The 19,009-nt window shown below is 59.1% G+C and overlaps 1 protein-coding gene across 3 annotated transcripts in view; it reads right to left on the bottom strand.

The window, feature by feature from the left end:
* The window catches only part of ATP2B2 (ATPase plasma membrane Ca2+ transporting 2), a 210,824-nt gene that overhangs the window by 6,298 nt on the left and 185,517 nt on the right, over positions 1 to 19,009 (bottom strand). For 2 of the 3 annotated variants that reach the window (XM_032649881.1, XM_032649882.1), the window contains 8 exons: positions 17,060 to 17,239; positions 16,775 to 16,862; positions 12,728 to 12,834; positions 12,059 to 12,250; positions 9,616 to 9,829; positions 7,788 to 7,999; positions 7,533 to 7,640; positions 5,616 to 5,798 (listed from right to left, as the gene is read on the bottom strand). In XM_032649881.1, the coding sequence (XP_032505772.1) occupies positions 5,616 to 5,798; positions 7,533 to 7,640; positions 7,788 to 7,999; positions 9,616 to 9,829; positions 12,059 to 12,250; positions 12,728 to 12,834; positions 16,775 to 16,862; positions 17,060 to 17,239 (1,284 nt within the window). Of the gene's footprint in view, positions 1 to 3,617; positions 3,794 to 5,615; positions 5,799 to 7,532; positions 7,641 to 7,787; positions 8,000 to 9,615; positions 9,830 to 12,058; positions 12,251 to 12,727; positions 12,835 to 16,774; positions 16,863 to 17,059; positions 17,240 to 19,009 lie in introns of all 3 variants that reach the window. The other variant, XM_032649883.1, reaches the window with a different exon arrangement.

Genomic DNA, 19,009 nt, shown 5'->3' with positions numbered 1-19,009 from the left:
GGACGTGGAGCGTGCTATGAACTTGCTAAATACAAAGGTAGCTTGAGATGGGTTAGGAATTTGTGGCAATAAGAGAGAGGAGCTCTGTAGCTTGGCCTTGGATCTAAGAGCTAAATGCTAATTCTGTTCCTGATCACCGATGGAAAAATGCCTCTCTTCTCAGTCCCCGCCAGGCTGGTGGAAACTCAAGCAGAGAAAGAGCTTCCCTGGCCTTCTAGACCCCAAAGGATTGGCTCCTCCTTTTCACCGGAGGAGGCTGTGGGCGTGGGTACTGGTTCCACAGTGGAAATTCAACCTCTGTGGGCTCTAGGTCTGTGGGCTTATCTGGGAAGTGGTGTGGGTGGTGAGAAAAATGAGGGACTTTGGAGTCAGATCTCTTGTCACTTACATACTGTGTGATCTTGGCCAAGTCAGTTCACTTCTCTGAGCCTGAGCGAAGGATGTGCTGAACTGCTTTGGAAAATTTTGGGTGAGGCTTGAGTATAAGGCATTAGGGGTGTGCCATTAAGTTTCTGGGAGAAAAAAAGAAACTCGCTTTTGAGTAAGTCAGAAGAGGAAAGCAAGGCAGTGGACTAGAGTTTCCTCCCGATCATTCCAATGCCAGTCTGACCAGACAGACTGTCCTGTCACTGCATGGTATCTGTCTGCCTGGGGCCCTCCGCCTCACAGTGGTGCTGAGGGAGGGATGTGTGATGTGCTGGGGGGGTTCCTCACCCCAAGTCATGAGTCAGAAGTCAGCCGGGCACACGCCACCCAGCCCCAGGACTTGGTGGTCACTTCTGATAGCCCAAAGGACAGTGGTTTGACTCTTTCCAGGGCACAGAGAGCCCAGGTGTCTTCAGTTCAACAGGCACCCTACTCTACTGGGGAATCCTGGGAAGAAGATCCTGCTCGGAGGAGGCAGGGGGTGGGGGGAGCCCACCTCTCCACCCACCCAATCGGGGACCCCTTCTCTTACTTCCTGGCCCCCTGCTTCACACCCTGTGGGAAGAAAGCCTTTTGGCTTCTGTAGGGACCCTGCCTGGTATCTAGAGGGCTCTCAGGGTCCTTGGAGACCAGAGGAGGTGACATTGCTATAGAAACTATTCAAGCAAAGGAGGAACTAGAGGATATTTCACATCGTGACTGTGTTGACCAAAATGTGTCTGTTGAAACCACAGAGGTCGTGATCAAGTTTGGAACCAGTACCCTTGAGCAAGGGGATGGTCAGGCGTTTTTTGAGACCCCATGCCCAGAAGTCCCAGAAGGAACCCAGAGTTACAGGCTGGATTCTACAATTGCAGGTAGTAATGCAAGATTCCTAAGGAGGCGTGATGCCTGAGGGAGAGGCAAGATGGCACTTGGGTGAGGGAGTCATGCTTGATCAGCCCCTTTGGGTCCTCTGAGAAAATGACGGGTCGTGGGCAAGGCCGAGAGCATCCTTCTCAAAGGCTGTTCCACAGTTGGGTCACCGTGGGATAAAGGGATTAATCTGGGCTAGAAGGAGATTGGCTTAGAGATAGGAAGCAAAGGGCAGTCAGAAATGGGCATTTCTCTGAAGGAAAAGTGTTGAGAACCAATTGTCACAGGACTGGCCTTATTGAATGGTTTTCTAAAGGGCAGAAGAAAAGGTTCAAGATGACTGCGCTCTTTCTTCGAGACTGGAAGAGCTAAGATGGGGGACCTAACCAAGGGAGAGGCTGCAGGTGCCCGGGAGTGCCGTGAGCCCCATGTTGGCCAGGGTGAGGCACCACGCTTCAAGAAAGAGGCCGAACCGGGGAGGGTGAAGACCTGGGCCTGGACCCGGAGGCCACCCTCTGGCAGTCAGACCGGCCGGAGGCATGCAGGAGGCAATGGGAGGGCAGTGGGAGCCCCGAGAGGAAGAGGTCATTTCCCCAGGTGGCTCTCCAGCCCTGAGCACTTTTGGTCTCTGCACTCCACGACAGGAGGCAGCGCTGACCAAGGCTGGAGCTTGGCTGACGCAGGAGTAGGCCAGCTGGGCGCGGCCTCCCACCGAGGCGAGGGCGCTCTGTATGGAGCGGGAGAGGGTGGGAACAAGTGTCTCCTGCCCTGAGAAAGCCTGGCAGTGACGTGCCGGTGACAGTGCCTCATGGGAACGTGACTCAGACACCACCTGCTCAAACGTGGCCTCCCTTCACCTGGGCTCGTCTGGCCTCCCCATCGCTGTGTTTTCGTGCTGATGAATAAGCACAGGGGCTTTCCCCCATTTCTGCATCCCCCCTGTCATTTTGTGTACTTGGTGGGACTGCACCCACGGCAAGGTCGTGGGACGTGAGTACACGCCACCGACGGCACCGTGTGGCTTGCGCCTCTTGTCCAGGGGCTCAGATGGCATCATTCTCACCCAGCACATGGCCCTCTCCTGCCCGGTGGCAGAGATGTGTGTTTTGGATGTTCTGTGCTTGGGAGGGTGGGGGGTAGAGGCACCTTTTAAAGTATCAAGAGATGAGGCCTGGAGTCTCATCAGAGAAGCCCAAGGGCTGGCTGAGTGAACAGACAACGTGAGAGGACCAGACTGCAGCTCCCGTGTGGTTTAGGAGGGGCTGACTAGAGACAGGGAAGGGAGGCAGGTGGTAAATAGAAACTCCTTGTGCCCTCTGGGACCTGGAGCCATGGGGGGTTCATAAAGATCTAGACAAGGCCAGAGTTGAGAAACTTGTGTCAGACGCCCTGGTGTGAGGAGATGAGCTCGAGGGAGGGAGGTGATGGAGGGGGTCGGAGTCCCAGGTGTCCCTCCAATGAGGAAGCCACAGGTTAGACTGGGTCCCTCGGGCCTGCTGTCAGCCAGCCAAGATGCGACCCCCCCCACTGTGCTCTACCTGAGGTCAAGTGGAATGGGTCAGGAGCCTTGTCCCTTCCAGGAAGGGCTCAGGCCTTCACTGTGCTCCAAGCCCCGCTGCAGGGAGAAGTGTGTGTAAGGTAGCTGGTGCTCTCAGATGTACAAGGAGAGAGGGCAGAAGGGGCTGAACTACTGGGTAGCGGGCCTCCAGGCTGTGATCTCCTTGGGGGCCTGGGTCCCCTGACCAACTGTGACCTCTGATCTATAGTGAGCCCTCTGGGTTGGACCTCACTGTGGCTGACTGTGACCCCTGAGAGCCTTTCCTCCCTTGACCCACAGTAACCCTCGGCCTGACTTCGACCGCAGGACTGTGATCTCCTGGCCAACTCTGACCCTGGCCCTCACAAGCCAGGCTTTTCCTGACCGGGTATGACCCTACACTGATTGGTGTGCTCCACGCCCCCCAGCTGACTGCTCCCCTCTGGCCACCGTGACCCTGTGGGGGACTGTGACATTCGATCACTGAAACCTCCCTGACCAACGGTGATCCTTTGACTGACCCAGACTTTTTGACTACTTGTGACCCTCAGGACCCCATGACTGCCTGGTCATAACCCCTGACCCTGACCCCAGCCGACCCGGACCCCCTAAGGGACTGCCACCCCGTGCCTGGCTGTGGTCTGCTGACCGCCTGGGACCCTCCTCAATAGCCGGGGCCCCTCAGCCCCCTGGGCCTAATCACGACCTCCTGCCCCCCGAGTCCCTGGCGCCCCGGCCCCTGCCCTCCTGGCCGCCCGGCGCTGGCGACGGTGGCACCCGAGGCGGTAAGGATTCACACTCACGCCCGGCTGCAGCAGGAGGAAGGCTGGTCGGAGAGGAAAGAGCATTGGACAACGACACGCGACTAGGGCTAGAGAGATTGGCTACGTCCTGGCTCTGGCTGGTGACGGAGGATTGTCTCCGCAGGGCTCCCTGAAAGGAGGCCCCGCTCTTGAAAGTATTGACTACTTCAATCTGCAACGGAGGAGAGAACGAGACAAGTTGCGAAAAGAATGGACACGACAGCTACACGACTGACAGGCGCCAGGCCACGAGGACAGCCGCAGCCACGGCAAGACAGCACACCACTTAAACCAAAACGACAATACCAGGCACGCTCCAAGGCTCTGAGAGACGTCTGCTCAGCTCGGGCTCCTGGGGTCCCCAGGGCCCGGTTGAGGGGGGAGCCACAGGGGCCCGGCCTTGGTCCTGCTCTAGTGACTCAGGGGCCAATGGGCTGGGCGGGGGCCCGCGGGTGGGGCGTTAAACATGGTGTTTGGAGGCAGAGGGGGTGCTCAGCCCTTGGGACCAGGCGTGCCGGGAGCTCTGGGGTGGACAGACCCTGGCCCCCCAGCTCTATCACTTACGAGCTAGATGGCCTTGGGCAAGTCACTGCCCGTGGCAGTTTCTTGTCCTTCAGAAGGGGCAATGCCACCTACCTGGCAGGGTTAGCTGTAAGGGGCAAAGCACTGGCCCGCTTAGTGGTCCGTGAGAGTCAGGCTAGATAGGACTCGTGCTCACTCAAGAAACTACAGTCCCGGTGTCCTCCTCAAAGGCTTTGTGGCCAGGATGGTGACAGCACCAGGGCTGTGTGTGTGCTGAGAGCTGCCGGGCCCGCCTGGGAAGTGGGGGATGGGGGCTACCCGGAGGGCGAGTCCCGGAGCCCAGACTGCTGTCTGTCAGGAGGCTCTGGGTGTGCAACCTGCTCCCCCGACCCAGTGCCCAGATAGGGCTGTCTCCTGAACCTCGGTTACCCCTAAAACTAGGTGCGGGGCATACCGACCTCTCAGGGGGCCGGGAAGGCCAATGAGATGATGTTTGGGACAGTCCCTGTAGGGTGTGAGGCAGCCCAGGCGACCTGTTTTTGTTGTGCTAGGTGGAAATGCAGCGGTAGGCCACGTAGGACTGCAGGACCGCAGGCCCAAGGTGGGGGGCCCTGACGCACTTCCCAGAGCGTGACGGGGGCAGGGTGACCATGAACGTCCCAGCACAGCTGTTCCAGGCCGGCTGGGCAGGAGACTGAGCCTCTCTCAGTTTCCTGGTCCCTCTGTTCCTCATCCTACAGGGCTGTGAAAGCACCCCGAGAACTGCAGCCCAGACTCAGGGAGAGGGGCCGTGTGGGAACACGGGGGCTGCATGTTCGTGGCGTGTGTCACGTGGTGGCCACGCAGTCCCGTTCTGAGGCAGAGACCTGCTTCTGGCCGGACACACATCCCGCGCGTGTGCTCTACATGTGTGTCCTTGGGGTGCGTGTGCGTGCGTGTGGTGTGTGTGTGGAAAACCAACCTTTGGTCCCCAGTGGGGGCTAGGACAGCGTCTGAAGCCCCCCGTGGAGGAAGATGTATGTGCAGGTGCGCAAGCCCGCACCGCAGGCTGACCACGTGGCCGGTAGAATCTGGGGCCCACCCCGGCCTGAAGCTGCCATCCTGGCCTCACGTGGATCAGTCTCCAGCTTCGCCTGACCCTCCTGGCGGCCCCCCAGCAACCCTGACAGGAGCCCCTCACTCACCTCGGCCCTCAGGGTCACCCCTCCTCCACCTTAGGGGCACCCCCTGCCCCCCGCCCCAAAGCCCACAGTGGGTGTGACCCCAGTCTGACCCCGGCCAGGTGGGCAGGGAGGCAGGGCCTTCCCGAGGAGGCCGCTCTTCAGCGGCAAGGCAGAGTGTGTGTGTGGGGTACATGGGTGCACAGGAGGCTGGTGAGATGGTGAGAGCGGGTCTGGACCCACCCTCATCCCCGCATCCCCATCGTCACCCACCCCGCCAGGCATGGGCCCGGCCCCAGGAGCCGCCTGTACCTGGGTCTGGATCCGGTTCAGGCCTCGGAACCACAAGATCTGGCCCCGCCGCAGCTCTCGCTCGGCGTGGTCTATCTCCTCCACGTCCTCGTTCAGCTCCTCCTCCGGGATCTCCTCCTTCTGCGTGAGCCTGCCTGCCTCCTTGAGGAACTTGAGCCTGCTGGTCGGGATGGTGGCGATGACCTGCGAGGGGCCCAGCTGTCAGCGGAGGGCTCGGCCTCCCTTCCTCCCTCTTGCTCTTCTTACCCACTGACCTAGTTACGTTCGACTCACTCCTTAACTCGTCGCACCTCTTCCTCAAGTCAATCTTTAGATTTCTTTTTAATTTGCTTCTTAATTCACTCACTCATCCAGAGGCAGGTGGAAATCGTGGGAAATCTGGGGAGTTGGACACGTGTGACTTTGGATACCCCAGACCTTACAAGTCCTGTGACTTTGGGCAAGTCATTTAACCTCTGTGAGCTCCGGCCTTCCCATCTGGAAAGCTGGGACCAGTTCTCAGAGTTGGAGATGCTGTGTCTAAGTCACTGGCCCTCAGGTCTCTGGCTTATTCTTCCTGAGGTCACTGGGTCCTGGGGTACCCAACCCTGGGCAACAGGGGCCCAGAGCTCGCATGCCTTGGGGTCAGTCAATCCTGGGACTCTTGAAACGGCTGCCCTCCCGGAAAGGGAAGGCAAGATGGGAGGGGGATATGCCTTTGTTGTTACTCTTCCTCCAAAGGGCTTGTCCGTGGGGCTGAGGCCTGAGCGGCAGGCCCTGTGGGGCAGCTGAGGTGGCAGAGGTCAGAGGCCCCCGACATCTCCTCTAGGGACTGGCAGGGGCTGCCCTGCACATTCTCAGGGGTTCCCCGGGGGTTTAAGGTGGGCCTTGCCCGCTGGCATCCTCCTTAGGTGTCAGGAACCTGCTCATCCAGACGCCGAGGGCTCCCTGAGGGACTGTCCAGTGGGATGAAGATGCCCAGGCCCTGAGGGTGCCCAGGGAATGGCGTTGTTAAGTCAAACCTAGTTTATCAGCTCTCCAAAGGAGCTCCAAAGTTTAAAGAAGATTGTTCTGAGGGAAACTAAATTTTATTCTTTACCTTCTAGTTAATTTCTCTCACTGGAATTTCCCACTCTAGCCTGGGAACAGCTTGAAGGCAAGACCAACGTCTTAGGCCTGTTGGGGCACCCACTGCCTGGATCCAGCTCCGGGTCCTGGCCAGGCGTCTTTGAGCTGCAAGCTGTGAGTTCCATGATGGTACGTGTGCGTGTGTGTGTGCATGTACCTGGTGGGAGAACGTTCTGGGGTCATGGCTAGAAGGGCCCCTAGAGAGGACACAGCCCAGGGTTCCCCGAAGCTGGGGAGGGCCACAGATGGCTGCAGACACAGCACTGTGATGCAGCAGGGTTTGCCCCTCTTACGTTCCCTCCGAGCTCTCCGAAGGAGCCTCTGCTTGGTGTCACAGCACCTACTAATGCTCTTTACAACAAGCCGGCTTCGAGCTCTGAGCCTTGGCTGGCCATGGCATCTAGTTAGAGTTTAATAACATCGCGCTTGTTACATTTTTTTGGTTAGCTTCTGTTTATGACAAGTGATACTGATTTTCCAATCATATCTGTAACATAAATTACCTTTTGAAATAAATTTCAGTTAGGAAAACAGATGTGACTGAAAGAAAGTATCAAGTAAATAACAGGATCAGCGGGGTGTATAGACAGAGGCAAAAATCACAGTGGCGATACCCAAATGACCAGCATTCGAGACCTGGGCCAAACCCCCATTGCTCCGGTCCCCAGAGACGGGGAGGCCCTTGCCCGGAGCCAGACAGCTAATCCATGGAGGAGCCATGGCCCATTCCTGGGGCTCCTGGATTCCCCGTCCAGTGTTCTTTCCCTTCCCCTGCTGAGAGGTCCCTCCTGCAGCTCCCCCAGCACTCACCTGGCCCCAGACAAGCTCTCCCAACCCGATGAATATGCACCACAACCACTGGTCCAGCTGCAGCGGAGAGCAGCTGAACGGTTTCCCGCCAAACTGCACGATCACTATCTGGAGGCCACAGGGGCAGAGAGAGAGACAGAGGGACAGGCCGTCAGGGGCCAGCTCGGAGGTCTGGGCTCTCAGGGCACTGCCGAGGGGCTCCGGCTGCCCGCTGCCCTCGGCCCACCCCGGCCAGGTCAGGGTGGGGCCCGGTACCTGGATGGTGAAGGTGCCCAGCACAATGGTGCAGAAGATGGGGTTCCGGAAGATGCCGTCGAAGACGTTGCGCTCGCCGTGGATCTTGCGGGCGTTGATCTCGTTGAAGAGCTGCATCATGACGAAGGTGTTGAAGATGATGGTGTAGTGCTCGGAGGGTGGCGAGTGCAGGGGCGCGTTCCTCCCGCTGTCGATCTGGAACATCTTCTCGCCTGCCAAGCCGAGAGGGCGGGAGCCGGGCTGAGGGACGGAGCTGGGGGGACGCCTGGCCCTGCGTGGGGGCCTCTTCTGAGCAGCCGGGTGGGTCACCCAGATGCGGGAGGTGCTCTCTGGACACTGGGGGGCAGGTGGGCCTGAGCTGTGCGGTGTAAGTGAAGGGGTAACAAAACCCTTTCTCCTCTAGGGGAGAAAGGCCTTGGGTGGACTTTCTTCCACTTTTTCTGCAGAAATCTGATAAAGGTGGGAGGCCAGCTGTGCTACAAGGCGACAGGGCTTATAAAAAGCAACCCCTGGTTGGCAAACTCATCTGGACTGGGAGGATGTAGAGTGACCTCGGAATACCTGGCGGGAGACCATGGCTTTGGGTCCCCCCGAAAGTCTTGCTGCTTGTAACTGAGCACGTCCTTGCTGAGACCTCTGGACGCGCAAGGGGCTGTTACAGGAGAGACCAGTTCCTGCATGGAGGCTGGAGCTTCCAGGCCAGGCTGGCTCTGGACTCACCCAGGTGGCCTAACTCTCTGTCACGGGAGCTGCCACGTGGCAGTGTGTGGGGGACACAGCCCCGGGCTGCTGTGTGGACACCCACCCACGGCATGCCTGACGCCGTCCTGCGTCCTTTTGCAAAGCTGCATGAGCTGGTGCTGGGAGGGCTTGTGGGGTTTTCTGAGTGTGAGGATCTAGCTGAGTCCAGGACCGCCCAGAGCAGGCGCTCAAGTGGGGAAGCCAGCGAGTAGAGCAGGAGCCCACCACGCCCCCCCTCCCCAGCCTGACAGCTTTCTCCGAGTCTCTACTAATTCTGCATTCCCCGAACATCCTCCAAAGCTTTTCATGATCATCTTTGCAACCGTCCTGCCAACACAACGGAAGGGAACTGCACTCTGAGGAATGGGATCGTGCCCCATCGCCGTCTGTACTCTGGACTTGAAGGCAAGGGCTCGTTGGCATTGAAAACCCAGCTCAGAGAGGCTCTGGGGACTCCAAGCTGGCCCCAACTTGCCGTGTGGCTGTGGGCCAGCTCCTGCCTGCCTCTGGGCCTGTCCAGGTGCCAGGGGTGGGCTTCGCCCGGATCAGCTCTGAAGCACCCTGGAAGCCAGGCCAGTCTTAGAACCAGCTAGGGTGCCACCTCAGACTGGCTGTGTGCCCTCTGGCAAGTCACCTCCCCTCTCTGTGCTCGGTGCCCTCATTGTCATGGGGGTTGGTGGTAGAGGGTCCTAAATAAACGTGTTGTGGAAACAGCTGGCGGGTAGGCAGGCATGCGGCTCTTTTCTGAGGATGGCGTGGTGAGGATCCTTCCAAGTGTGGGAGCAATGAGAGAAGGGGCTGGCCATTCCCCCTAGAGCTTCAGGCTCTTGTGGGGCTGACGTGAGGCACCACCTTGCACTGTGTACACAGTGTCTGGAGCTGTCATCAGTGGAAAAACCCCTGGCTTTGGAGTCAGCCAGACCTGGGGCAGGGCCAGTCTCTACCCAAGATTTGCTGTGTGACCCTGAGCAACTAACTTCACCTCCCTAGGCCTCCATCACCTCACCAGCACACAGGCAGGCAGCTGTGAATCCAGAGCACGGGGTCTGGGCCATGGTGTCCCCGGTGGGCAGGGTGGGGGACTCACCAACAAAGAGCAGGGTGAAGATGAGGGTTAGCTGGTAGACGGCGTGGCCCAGGATGTTCTTCATCATGGTCCGCGAGATGAGGGGCTTGTTGCGGCCGTATGGCTTCCTCAGAAGCAGGCTCTCCGTGGGTGGCTCGGTGGCCAGCGCCAGCGAAGCGAACGTGTCCATGATGAGGTTCACCCAGAGCATCTGCACGGCCTTCAGAGGGGAGTCCTGGGGATAGCGAGTGGAGAGGGGGCTGTCACGGCGCGGCCGGCCCACCTGCTGGCCCGAAGTGCCTGGGGTGGGGCTCCTTCCTGAGGTGTCAGCAGCTTCCCACCGGAGCCTTGAGGCCGGCTCTCCCCGTGGGTCTTCCTCGGCTGGCTCACCCCCTGGGTTCCAGAACAGACGTGGAGCAGGTTTGCTAGGCCTTCCCTGGGGAACAGCCCAGACCCGCCCACTTCAGACCTGTCTTCTCCCACAAGGAGAAAATTGAGCCCCAGGCCCGATGGCCACCAGTTCCACAGCCCAGCCCCCGTAAATACCGCCACATCCCCACCATCTTCCCTCCTCGGCCTCTCCAGCCCCCATCTGGACGAGCCTCTCTTCCAGGCTAAGGTCACGACCCTCCCACAACCACCTCCCGCCCAGACCCCACCTCCTCTGCTTCCCGCTACCTCTTTCCCCTCGACCACCAATGGCTCGGGCCTCTCCTATCCCACAAACGATGCCTGGGACCCTGTCCCTTTTTTACTACCACCCAATTTCTCTTTACCTCTTGTGTTTACTTGAAGCAATTATTATGTGTGTCTGTGACGCCAAAAATAATGTATTTTCCTGGTAGAAAATTTGGGCAAGTAAGGAACAGAAGAAGCTAAAACTCATCAACATTCACCATTTACGGGTTCCCACCGTGCACATTCTGGTGTGGAGCCCCACACTTCTCTCTGGCTGAGACGGGGATCACATACTCATACTGTCTGCGCACAGTCGTACCATGTGGTCTACACTGCCTGAGCACCTCCTCCGGGAAGCCCGCAGATCCTATACACCCAGCAGCCTGGACTGAGCTGGCCCCTGAGGCCCCTCCGCCTACGCCTTACACACTCACTCATCTCCTAGATATTTATCACCGCCCCTCGTCCAGGCCACCTCTCCCACCTCTGCCCGGGCTCAGTCACACTCCCCACTCCCCTCAGCTTCCTCCTGCCCATCAGCCTCCTCTATGCACCGTGGGGTCAGGGCCCCCATCTCCCCACCAAGGCCTTCACAACCCTGCCACCAACTCAATCCAAGACCTCAGGCAAACTGACAGCCCCCCTGGCACCTCAGTTTCCTCATCTGGCACTAGCTGGTCTCCAAGAAGCCTGGTGTGAGCAGCTGTACCACGGGAGTGTTCCTCAAGCCACCACTAGAGGGAGCCTCTTGTCCACAGAGCAGGAGACAACCCTTGGTGCCTCAGTTTCCTCATCTGGCACCAGCTGGTCTCCAAGAAGCCTGGTGTGAGCAGCTGTACCATTGGAGTGTCCCTCAAGCCACCACTAGAGGGAGCCTCTTGTCCAGAGAGCAGGAGACAAGGCCCTTATGAGCAGAAGGGACCTCCGCCTCCACCCCGCCCTAGGCACCGCCCAGGGCTCTCACTCAGGGCTGGGGTGTTGGGTGCTGCTACGTGCACCCTCAAGGGCTCAGAGTACAACAGAGGGGACAGCATTCCCAGGGCCACACAGCTCTTCAGGGCAGTGCTGGCCTCTGGGCCCCTGTTGTGCTCTTATGGGCAGGACCTTGCCTGCCCACCTGGTTCTGGGAGGGGCCAGGCCTTGGAACACCTGCCCTCTCCTGGTCAGGCCCTGTTGGGGTGAGGCAGGAGGCTGTGCGAGCAATGGCAGGTGCCTGGCAGGCCCGTTCTCTGAGGCTCGGTTTCTGCCTTTCTGAAATGGGGATCACCACAGTTCCCGCCTCGTGAGGTGGCTGAGGAAGCAGTGAGGCTGCAGGTGCTGGGGCCTGCCTGTCAGCTCCACGAGGCCCAGGAACCCCAGCACAGAGGCCTTTCCCAGCGCACTCCACGCCGGAGCTGAGGCTCCCAGGGCCCTGCCAGCTCCGCGACCCCAGCCGGCTGCCTGTCCTGCCCCGGCTTCTCTCTGGCCCTTTATGCGGCCAGGGGTCCTGCCTTCCCTTGAGGATCACCTCTCCTGCCTCTTGGAGCAACGGCCAGGCCTGTGCCTGGGTCAGGCATATGTGGAGGTGGGCCTGGCATCTCCACTTGCTGGGTGACCTTGGGCAAATCCCGCCACCTCTCCGAGCCTCATTTCCTGCACCCTGTAGGGCTGGCGCCTACGTGGGTGGGTCTGTGATGCAGCTCCTGGCCCTCAGCGTGCAGGCGAGACGATCTGGGACACCCCGTGTGGGTGTCCGCCCTCCCCAGGCTTCGGCCTGCGCCATCCTGCCTGCCCCTGGAGGACCCACCTGCGTGATGCAGGCGCCCGTGAAGGCCACGATCACGGCCACCACGTTGACCGTCAGCTGGAACTGCAGGAATTTGGAGATGCTGTCGTAGACATTGCGGCCCCACATCACCGCCTTGACGATGCTGCTGAAGTTGTCGTCCGTCAGGATGATGTCCGAGGCCTCCTTGGCCACATCCGTGCCTGCGATGCCCTGTGGGGATGGGGACAGAAGCCTGGGTGGGGCGACCGGAGAGGCGAGCAGCGCTAGCGACACTGTCCTCACCCCTACACCAGCCCCTGCACACACCCACCCACCCCGCACCGCCAGGCCACACGAGGCATGCATGTGCATGCAGACGCATGCACACCACAGCCCTGCTCCTCACAGACCCAGCCCTGAGGCCAACGGTCTGCCTTCAGGAAGGGGGGCGCTCCACTCCCTCCCCCTCCCTCCCCTCCCTCCCTCCCCCAGACCCATCGCTACAGGAAGCCCCCTCTACCCTTCCAGGGAGACCCGGAGACCAGGCCGAGCCTCAAGAGTGCTGGGAGCATCAGGTGGACGGAGGGTGGGTGGAGTGTGCACTGGGGGTGCTGCACTCCCTGCAGGAGGCTGTGTGGTCCACGCTCCCCTAACCCCTTGCCTGCGGGCTCCTGCCGGACGCTGCCCCGGGCCCCCGCGAGCTCCTACCATGGCGAAGCCCACATCGGCCTTCTTGAGCGCGGGCCCATCGTTGGTGCCGTCCCCCGTCACGGCCACCACCTGCCGCTGCTCCGTGTGTGTGCTGTCGATGATGCCTGTGAGTGGGGTGAGCATGTACTGAGGGCCCTGGGACTCCCAGCGGGGCGGGGACAGCCTCCTCTCTGGCCCCTGCCCTGCCACCCCCTCCCGTCGAGCTTCTTCCCAGCACCTGCAGGGGACGTGGCGCCCCTGAGTCCGGGGCCGGCTGCGGCCCGCTGTGGTCCGGGCCTGTCACCTCTCCAGCATCCTCTTTGCTTTCTGCAGCCCGTGGCCACAGGGGCCGCCACCCTGGCCGGACGCACCTCCGCTCTGCCTATACCCCAGGGGCCCCTCTGCCCTCCCGGGACACCAGGGTTTGGCCGGGGGGCCTACTCTCTGCTCCCTCAGCACCGTCTGCCTGGGGGTGGGGCGGGCGGTGTCAGTCACACCCGAGGAGGCCTGGGCTCTGCCATTTGCCAAGGACTGCTCTCCAGACGTTCATCCTCAGTAAAACCTTCAGCAAATAACAGAGCGAACAGATGACACACGGCCCCTGTCACTGCTCTGGGGCCAGTAGAAAAGGATGCGTGACAGAAGTCGTCACTGGGTGTGTGTGGAGTTTGCGGGGTCCCAAGCAGAGACATCCATGGCAGGACAGAAACTCGGGTGTCAACCTTGATACATCCCTGTCCCTTTCCGCACATCAGATGCATCACTGCGCCTGCGGGTCCTACAGCCCCGAAGCCCCACTCGGATCCTTATCCTCCTCTCCGCCACCCGACATGCAGCGCCTCCACTCCCCCCTCCCTAACACCAGGCTCCCCTCCAATCTTTTTTTTTTTTTTGCGTTATGCAGGCCTCTCACTGCTGTGGCCTCTCCCGTTGCGGAGCACAGGCTCTGGACGCGCAGGCTCAGTGGCCATGGCTCATGGGGCCCAGCTGCTCCGCGGCATGTGGGATCTTCCCGGACCAGGGCACAAACCCGTGTCCCCTGCGTCGGCAGGCGGACTCTCAACCACTGCGCCACCAGGGAAGCCCTCCCCTCCAATCTTCATAGCAGCCCCAGGGCCTTTCTCTCTGACACCTGAGTCTGAACCGGGCTCCCAGCACCAGCTGAGAGTCATACTCTCACTGCCCTCAGCCTCAGGATGACGCCGAGTTCTCGGCTCTACCCACTTGGTCCTCCGTGGTCACACCCCGCCCATTCTCTGATCTCTTCCCCCAGCCACCCCCAGCCTGTGCTTCTGCCACGGGAACGGCTCTCCGTCCCATGCAGCTGGCCACCTGCCTGTCTTTGCACAGGCTGTTCCCTGGGCCAGCCGTCCCGTCACCCAGTCACCCGGTCTCAGCCCGGCTACTGCTTTCCCTGGGAAGCCTTTGTGACACCCTGAGGACCCCCGCCCACCCTAATCAGGTCCCTTTTGCTCCCACACGTGTGTCCTGCAATTGGCAAACCGCAGCAGGCTCTGGAAGGAGGGAATGAGTTCCCTGACCTGGGACACTGTACCCCCAGACTCTGTCTCCCCGCAGCTCCCTGCAAGGGTCAAAGCTCCACCCTCTTCAAGGTCTGGCTTCAGGACGTGTGCACCGGAAGTCCTCCTGGCCGCTCCCCCAAGCTGTTCTGCTGCCCCGGATTATGCAATCTCTGTGCACTTGGCATTTGAGGCCTTCACCCCCCCGGTTCCCTGGGCCCTCCTGGGTGCTTCTCCGAGGCAAGGAGGGGGCCAGTTTTCCCCTGTGGCTCCCCAGGCTGGCCCAGCTCTCCTACAGCTCCCGATAGAGGGGGGAGCTGCAAGAGCCCCTTCCCCCAGACCTCTTTCCTCCACCGCCAGTGCTGACACGCCCCGCGCAGTGCATGGTCCCCAGGGACCTCCCTGTGGCCGACTCCTATGGTTCCTGTCCTGTCACTGGACCTCTCAGCAGCTATTCACACCGTGGACCACGCCTTCCCCCTCAGCAGGCCTCCTTCCTCGGCCTGCTTGTCCCCCGACCCCTCTGGCTGCCTCTTCTTGGTGACAGACCCGCTGACAGGTCTCAGCCTCTGCTCACCGCTCAGGTGGGAGGTTCCTGGGTCCAGCAGCTCCTCTGCTTACCCCCACTCGTCACACCCCACCTATGTCTTCATGGGGGGCCAGCTCTCTCTCCTGAGCCCTGACTCCATGGACATCTCCACTTGGATGTCAGAGGGCCTCCAGCTCAGCCTCCTAAAGCAAGCGCATCAGTTTCCCCTCAAATTGGTCCCTTGTGCGACTCCTGACACCTAGCTGCCCCCTTGTAAACTGTGCAGCAGGCTCTCAAGCAGGTATAGACTGAGCAATCCTGGACTCCCCTCTCCCCCATCCCTCCACCCCATCTGAACAATCGCCGGGCCCAGGCCCCTCCTGCCCACAAAGAGTTCTCAGACCCGTCCCCTTCAGTGCGCCTGCACTGTCACCACCCCTGCCCGGGTGTCACCGCTCACAGCTGGACAGTCCTGGTGGGCCCTCTGCTTCCAGGCCACTCTCCACACAGCGGCAGGGAGGGCGCTTTCCCCTTCAAGACCCTCCCTCGGCTCCCCACCTGGGCTAACTGTGCAGGTCACAGCTTGGCGTTCAAGGCCCTATGTGATCTGATGCTGGCACCCCCTTCTCTGGCCTCCTCCTCTTGTGTCTCTCTCTCTCTCTCTCTCTCTCTCTCTCTCTCTCTCTCTCTCTCTCTCTCTCTCTCTCTCTCTCTCTCTCGAGGCTCCAGCCCAGCCAACTGAACTTCTTTCAAGTCCTTGAAAGTGCCTGGAAATCTCTGCCTCTGGGCTTTCACAGTGTAGTTCCCTGTCCTGCCTGAAACACAGGCCCTTCCCCCTGGCTCCCCATCCCACCTTCCACGGCCTGCAATATGACACCCTCCCCAGCTCGAGTTAGAGGCCAGCAGAGGGCCCAGATCACCCTTCTCTCCCACCAGTGCAGCCTGTAGCTCTAGTAGGGAAACCACCTATTCAATGTCTGCTGGATAAAACCTGGACCATAAATTCCAAGACGGGAGGACCACGTTGGCCAAGACCTGGGCCTGGCACATACTAGATCCTCAGTAAACATTTATCAAGAGAATGAGCGAATGAATGAGTGCATGCTTGAATAGGAACTGGGGATGGGTTGGGGGTGGTCTCCTGCTTGGGTATCTGTGGTTCTGGGGCTTTGTGTTTCTGTTCCAAGGCCAGATCTGCCTTCCTTAATGTCTTTGGGCAGCACCTTTAGGAGAGGAATCCAAGATGCCCTAGGGATGACCTCAGCCAGAAACCTTCCCCCTACGGCCATTTTACAGATGGAAAAATTGAGCCCTGGTGCTGGGCAATTGCCCAAGGCCACAGAGCAGGGCAGGGGCAGAGTCTGGATTTAAACCCAGGCCTATGGGACTCTGAAAGTGCCCAGCACCTGACCAGCTAGATGAGCTCAGCGAGGGGTGTGCCCTCTCCCTGGAGGGACTCAGGGAAGAAGGACACTGGGTTTTGGCTCATTTCTCAGATTGCTATTCCCAGGACAGCCCATTCCCGGCATCCTGGTTACACATGTCAGATAGCATCCTTAGAGAACAGGCAGACCAAGGGTCTCAAACTCACAAGCTCTGGGGCCCGACTGAGAACATAAGTAAATGAAATGGGCGGAGTGTCAGACAGCAGTGGTTAAGACGGCATCAAATGGGAGCAAGCAGGGTCTGTATAAAGTCATTCAGCTTGAACATTGAAAAAGACACACCACCCAAATAAACTCGTCTGTGGGCCCCTTTCAGCCCTCAGGCCATGAGTTTTGGCCCCTGGATACGCAATCCCATTGCTGCCCATGGGAGGTGGGGCCCAGGGAGCAGATTCGCCGCCTCCTTATTTCACTGTGGCCCTTAGCGGCCTCCCAGGGCGTCCCCAGGTGCGGGGAGCCCCAGGCAGGAGCCCCTCCCATCCTGGAAAGAAGCTGAAGGCACCAGGACAGGAAGGCCCGGGGAGGCCTGGCGCCCGGGCCTCAGAGCTGCCCGTGCCTGCCCAAGTCTTACCTTTGACCAGGGTATGCTTGTCCGTGGGGGAGGAGCGAGCCAGCACCCGCAGCTTTGGCCAGATCTTGTCGATCCGTTCCTGCTCAATCTGGAGAGGGATGGGGGAGGGGCGGGTTGGTGGGGCGGGGAGAGAAACTGAGGCCCAGAGAAGGGAGGGGACTTGCCTCGATCACTGGGCTCTGAGTGGCACACTGGCTGGCTGCTGGAGCTTCATGCATGTCCGTGCCTCCCAGCTCCCCATCCAAAGCCCTGCCCTCTGAGGACCCTCTGCACTGGGCCACATACCTCCCCTTTCTCGTTGCGGATTCTCCGGTTGAACTCCTTGCCCTCAAGGCACAGGAAGTCCTCCCCAGGATGGATGATGCCACACTTGATGGCAATGGCCCGGGCTGTGTTGATATTGTCACCGGTGACCATGCGGACAGTGATGCCTGCTCGCTGGCACTTGCGGATGGCTTCTGGGACCTGGGCGGGAGGGCATGTGCCATGGAGTGGACATCGTCTCGTGCAGTCCCTCCCTGCCCTCACGGATTCCAGAGTGAGCCCTGCTCACAGGCAACGCCACTGTAAGGGGCCTAGATGACCAGGAGGTACTGATGGCACACAGACCATCTCCTCCTTTCCTGTTGCTGTGGTAGGCATTGTTAATCGATCACAGCACCCTCTGATGAAACCCTGATGTGGTCTCACAATTCTTTTCTGCAGTGTCCCAGACAGCCACCGCCTATCACCCATGATACTGCATCCTAAGATGAAACCATTGGCTATCCTGACTTGGACAAGGACTTTGAGAAAGACCACAGTAAACATCCTCTTGGATATGGCCCCAGGCAAGAGTACAGAACACTCCACTGCTGAACAGGATCATGTCCCTGCTTCATCAACATGCACATTTCCTGCAAACTCAATGATGAATGTGTTTGTGTGTTTTCAGTTTTTTGCCAGGGGGGCGGGCAGGGGAAGGACATTGCATTTTAGGATAATTTATTTATATAATGTGACATTGGCTTAGAATAAATGTGAATGATTAGGCTTTGTGTAAAACATGACATCTCCCTGCGAGAGTAAGGGCTGTCTACTGCCCTCTTTGTAATAATAGACTCACATCTGGGCCATTTAGGCCACAGCAGACCCAGCCAATCAGAAGCTGTCCACCCCCCCCCCCCACCTTTGCAGGGCGCTGGATCTGCCCAGCAATTAGGATGCAAAAACCAGACTGGAATCTAAAAAAAAAAAAGGTTCTGAAGAACCTAGGGGCAGGACAGGAATAAAGACACAGATGTAGAGAATGGACTTGAGGACACGGGGAGGGGGAAGGGTAAGCTGGGACGAAGTGAGAGGGTGGCATGGACATATATACACTACCAAATGTAAAATAGATAGCTGGTGGGAAGCAGCCGCATAGCACAGGGAGATCATCTCGGTGCTTTGTGACCACCTAGAGGGGTGGGATAGGGAGGGTGGGAGGGAGACGCAAGAGGGAGAGAATATGGGGATACATGTATACGTATAGCTGATTCACTTTGTTATACAGCAGAAACTAACACACCATTGTAAAGTAATTATACTCCAACAAAGATGTTAAAACAAAACAAAAAAAAACAGCCTGGAGCTGCCATGGCCCTTCACACACAGCACAGATCAACTGAACAAGCGATTCTCACCCAGTGACAAATAACAAAATAATAAGGCAATATTTGCTGTGAAATGTCCTTCAGTGGGAGAGGACACGTCAAGGGCAGAAAATCCAGTTGTACTAAAAGTACTTTAGAATCTCAGACCTGGTGGGAAGGGGGGCCTGAATCCGACTCTCCTCTTCCACATCCTGGGGTCTGAGAACTCACTTCCACCCCGACCCTGACAAGTCACTGCTGAGAGAGTTTAAAGGCGTCACGGGCTGAATTGTGTTGTTTCCCTGCCCCCTCCCTCCCCCACCCCAGAAAGCTCTTCACACCCAGTACCTCAGAATGTGACCTTCCTTGGAGACAGGCTCTTTATAGAGGTAATCAAGTTAAGATGAGGCCATTAGGGTGGGCCTGCATCCAATGTGACTCGTGTCCTCATAAAGAGGGGAAATCTGGACAGAAACACACACACACAGGGAAGACATCATCATGGGAAGAGGCAGGGAGAGATCTGGGCGATGCTGCTACATGCTAGCAGTGCTGAAGACTGCCAGCTTGTCACCGGAAGCTGGGGGAGAGGCCCGCGGCCGAGCCTCCCTCACAACCCTCA

The sequence above is a fragment of the Phocoena sinus genome, chromosome 11 (genome assembly GCF_008692025.1).
Source record: "Phocoena sinus isolate mPhoSin1 chromosome 11, mPhoSin1.pri, whole genome shotgun sequence".
In the NCBI taxonomy this organism is placed as follows: domain Eukaryota; kingdom Metazoa; phylum Chordata; class Mammalia; order Artiodactyla; family Phocoenidae; genus Phocoena; species Phocoena sinus.
This window is presented reverse-complemented; position numbering and strand designations above follow the sequence as displayed.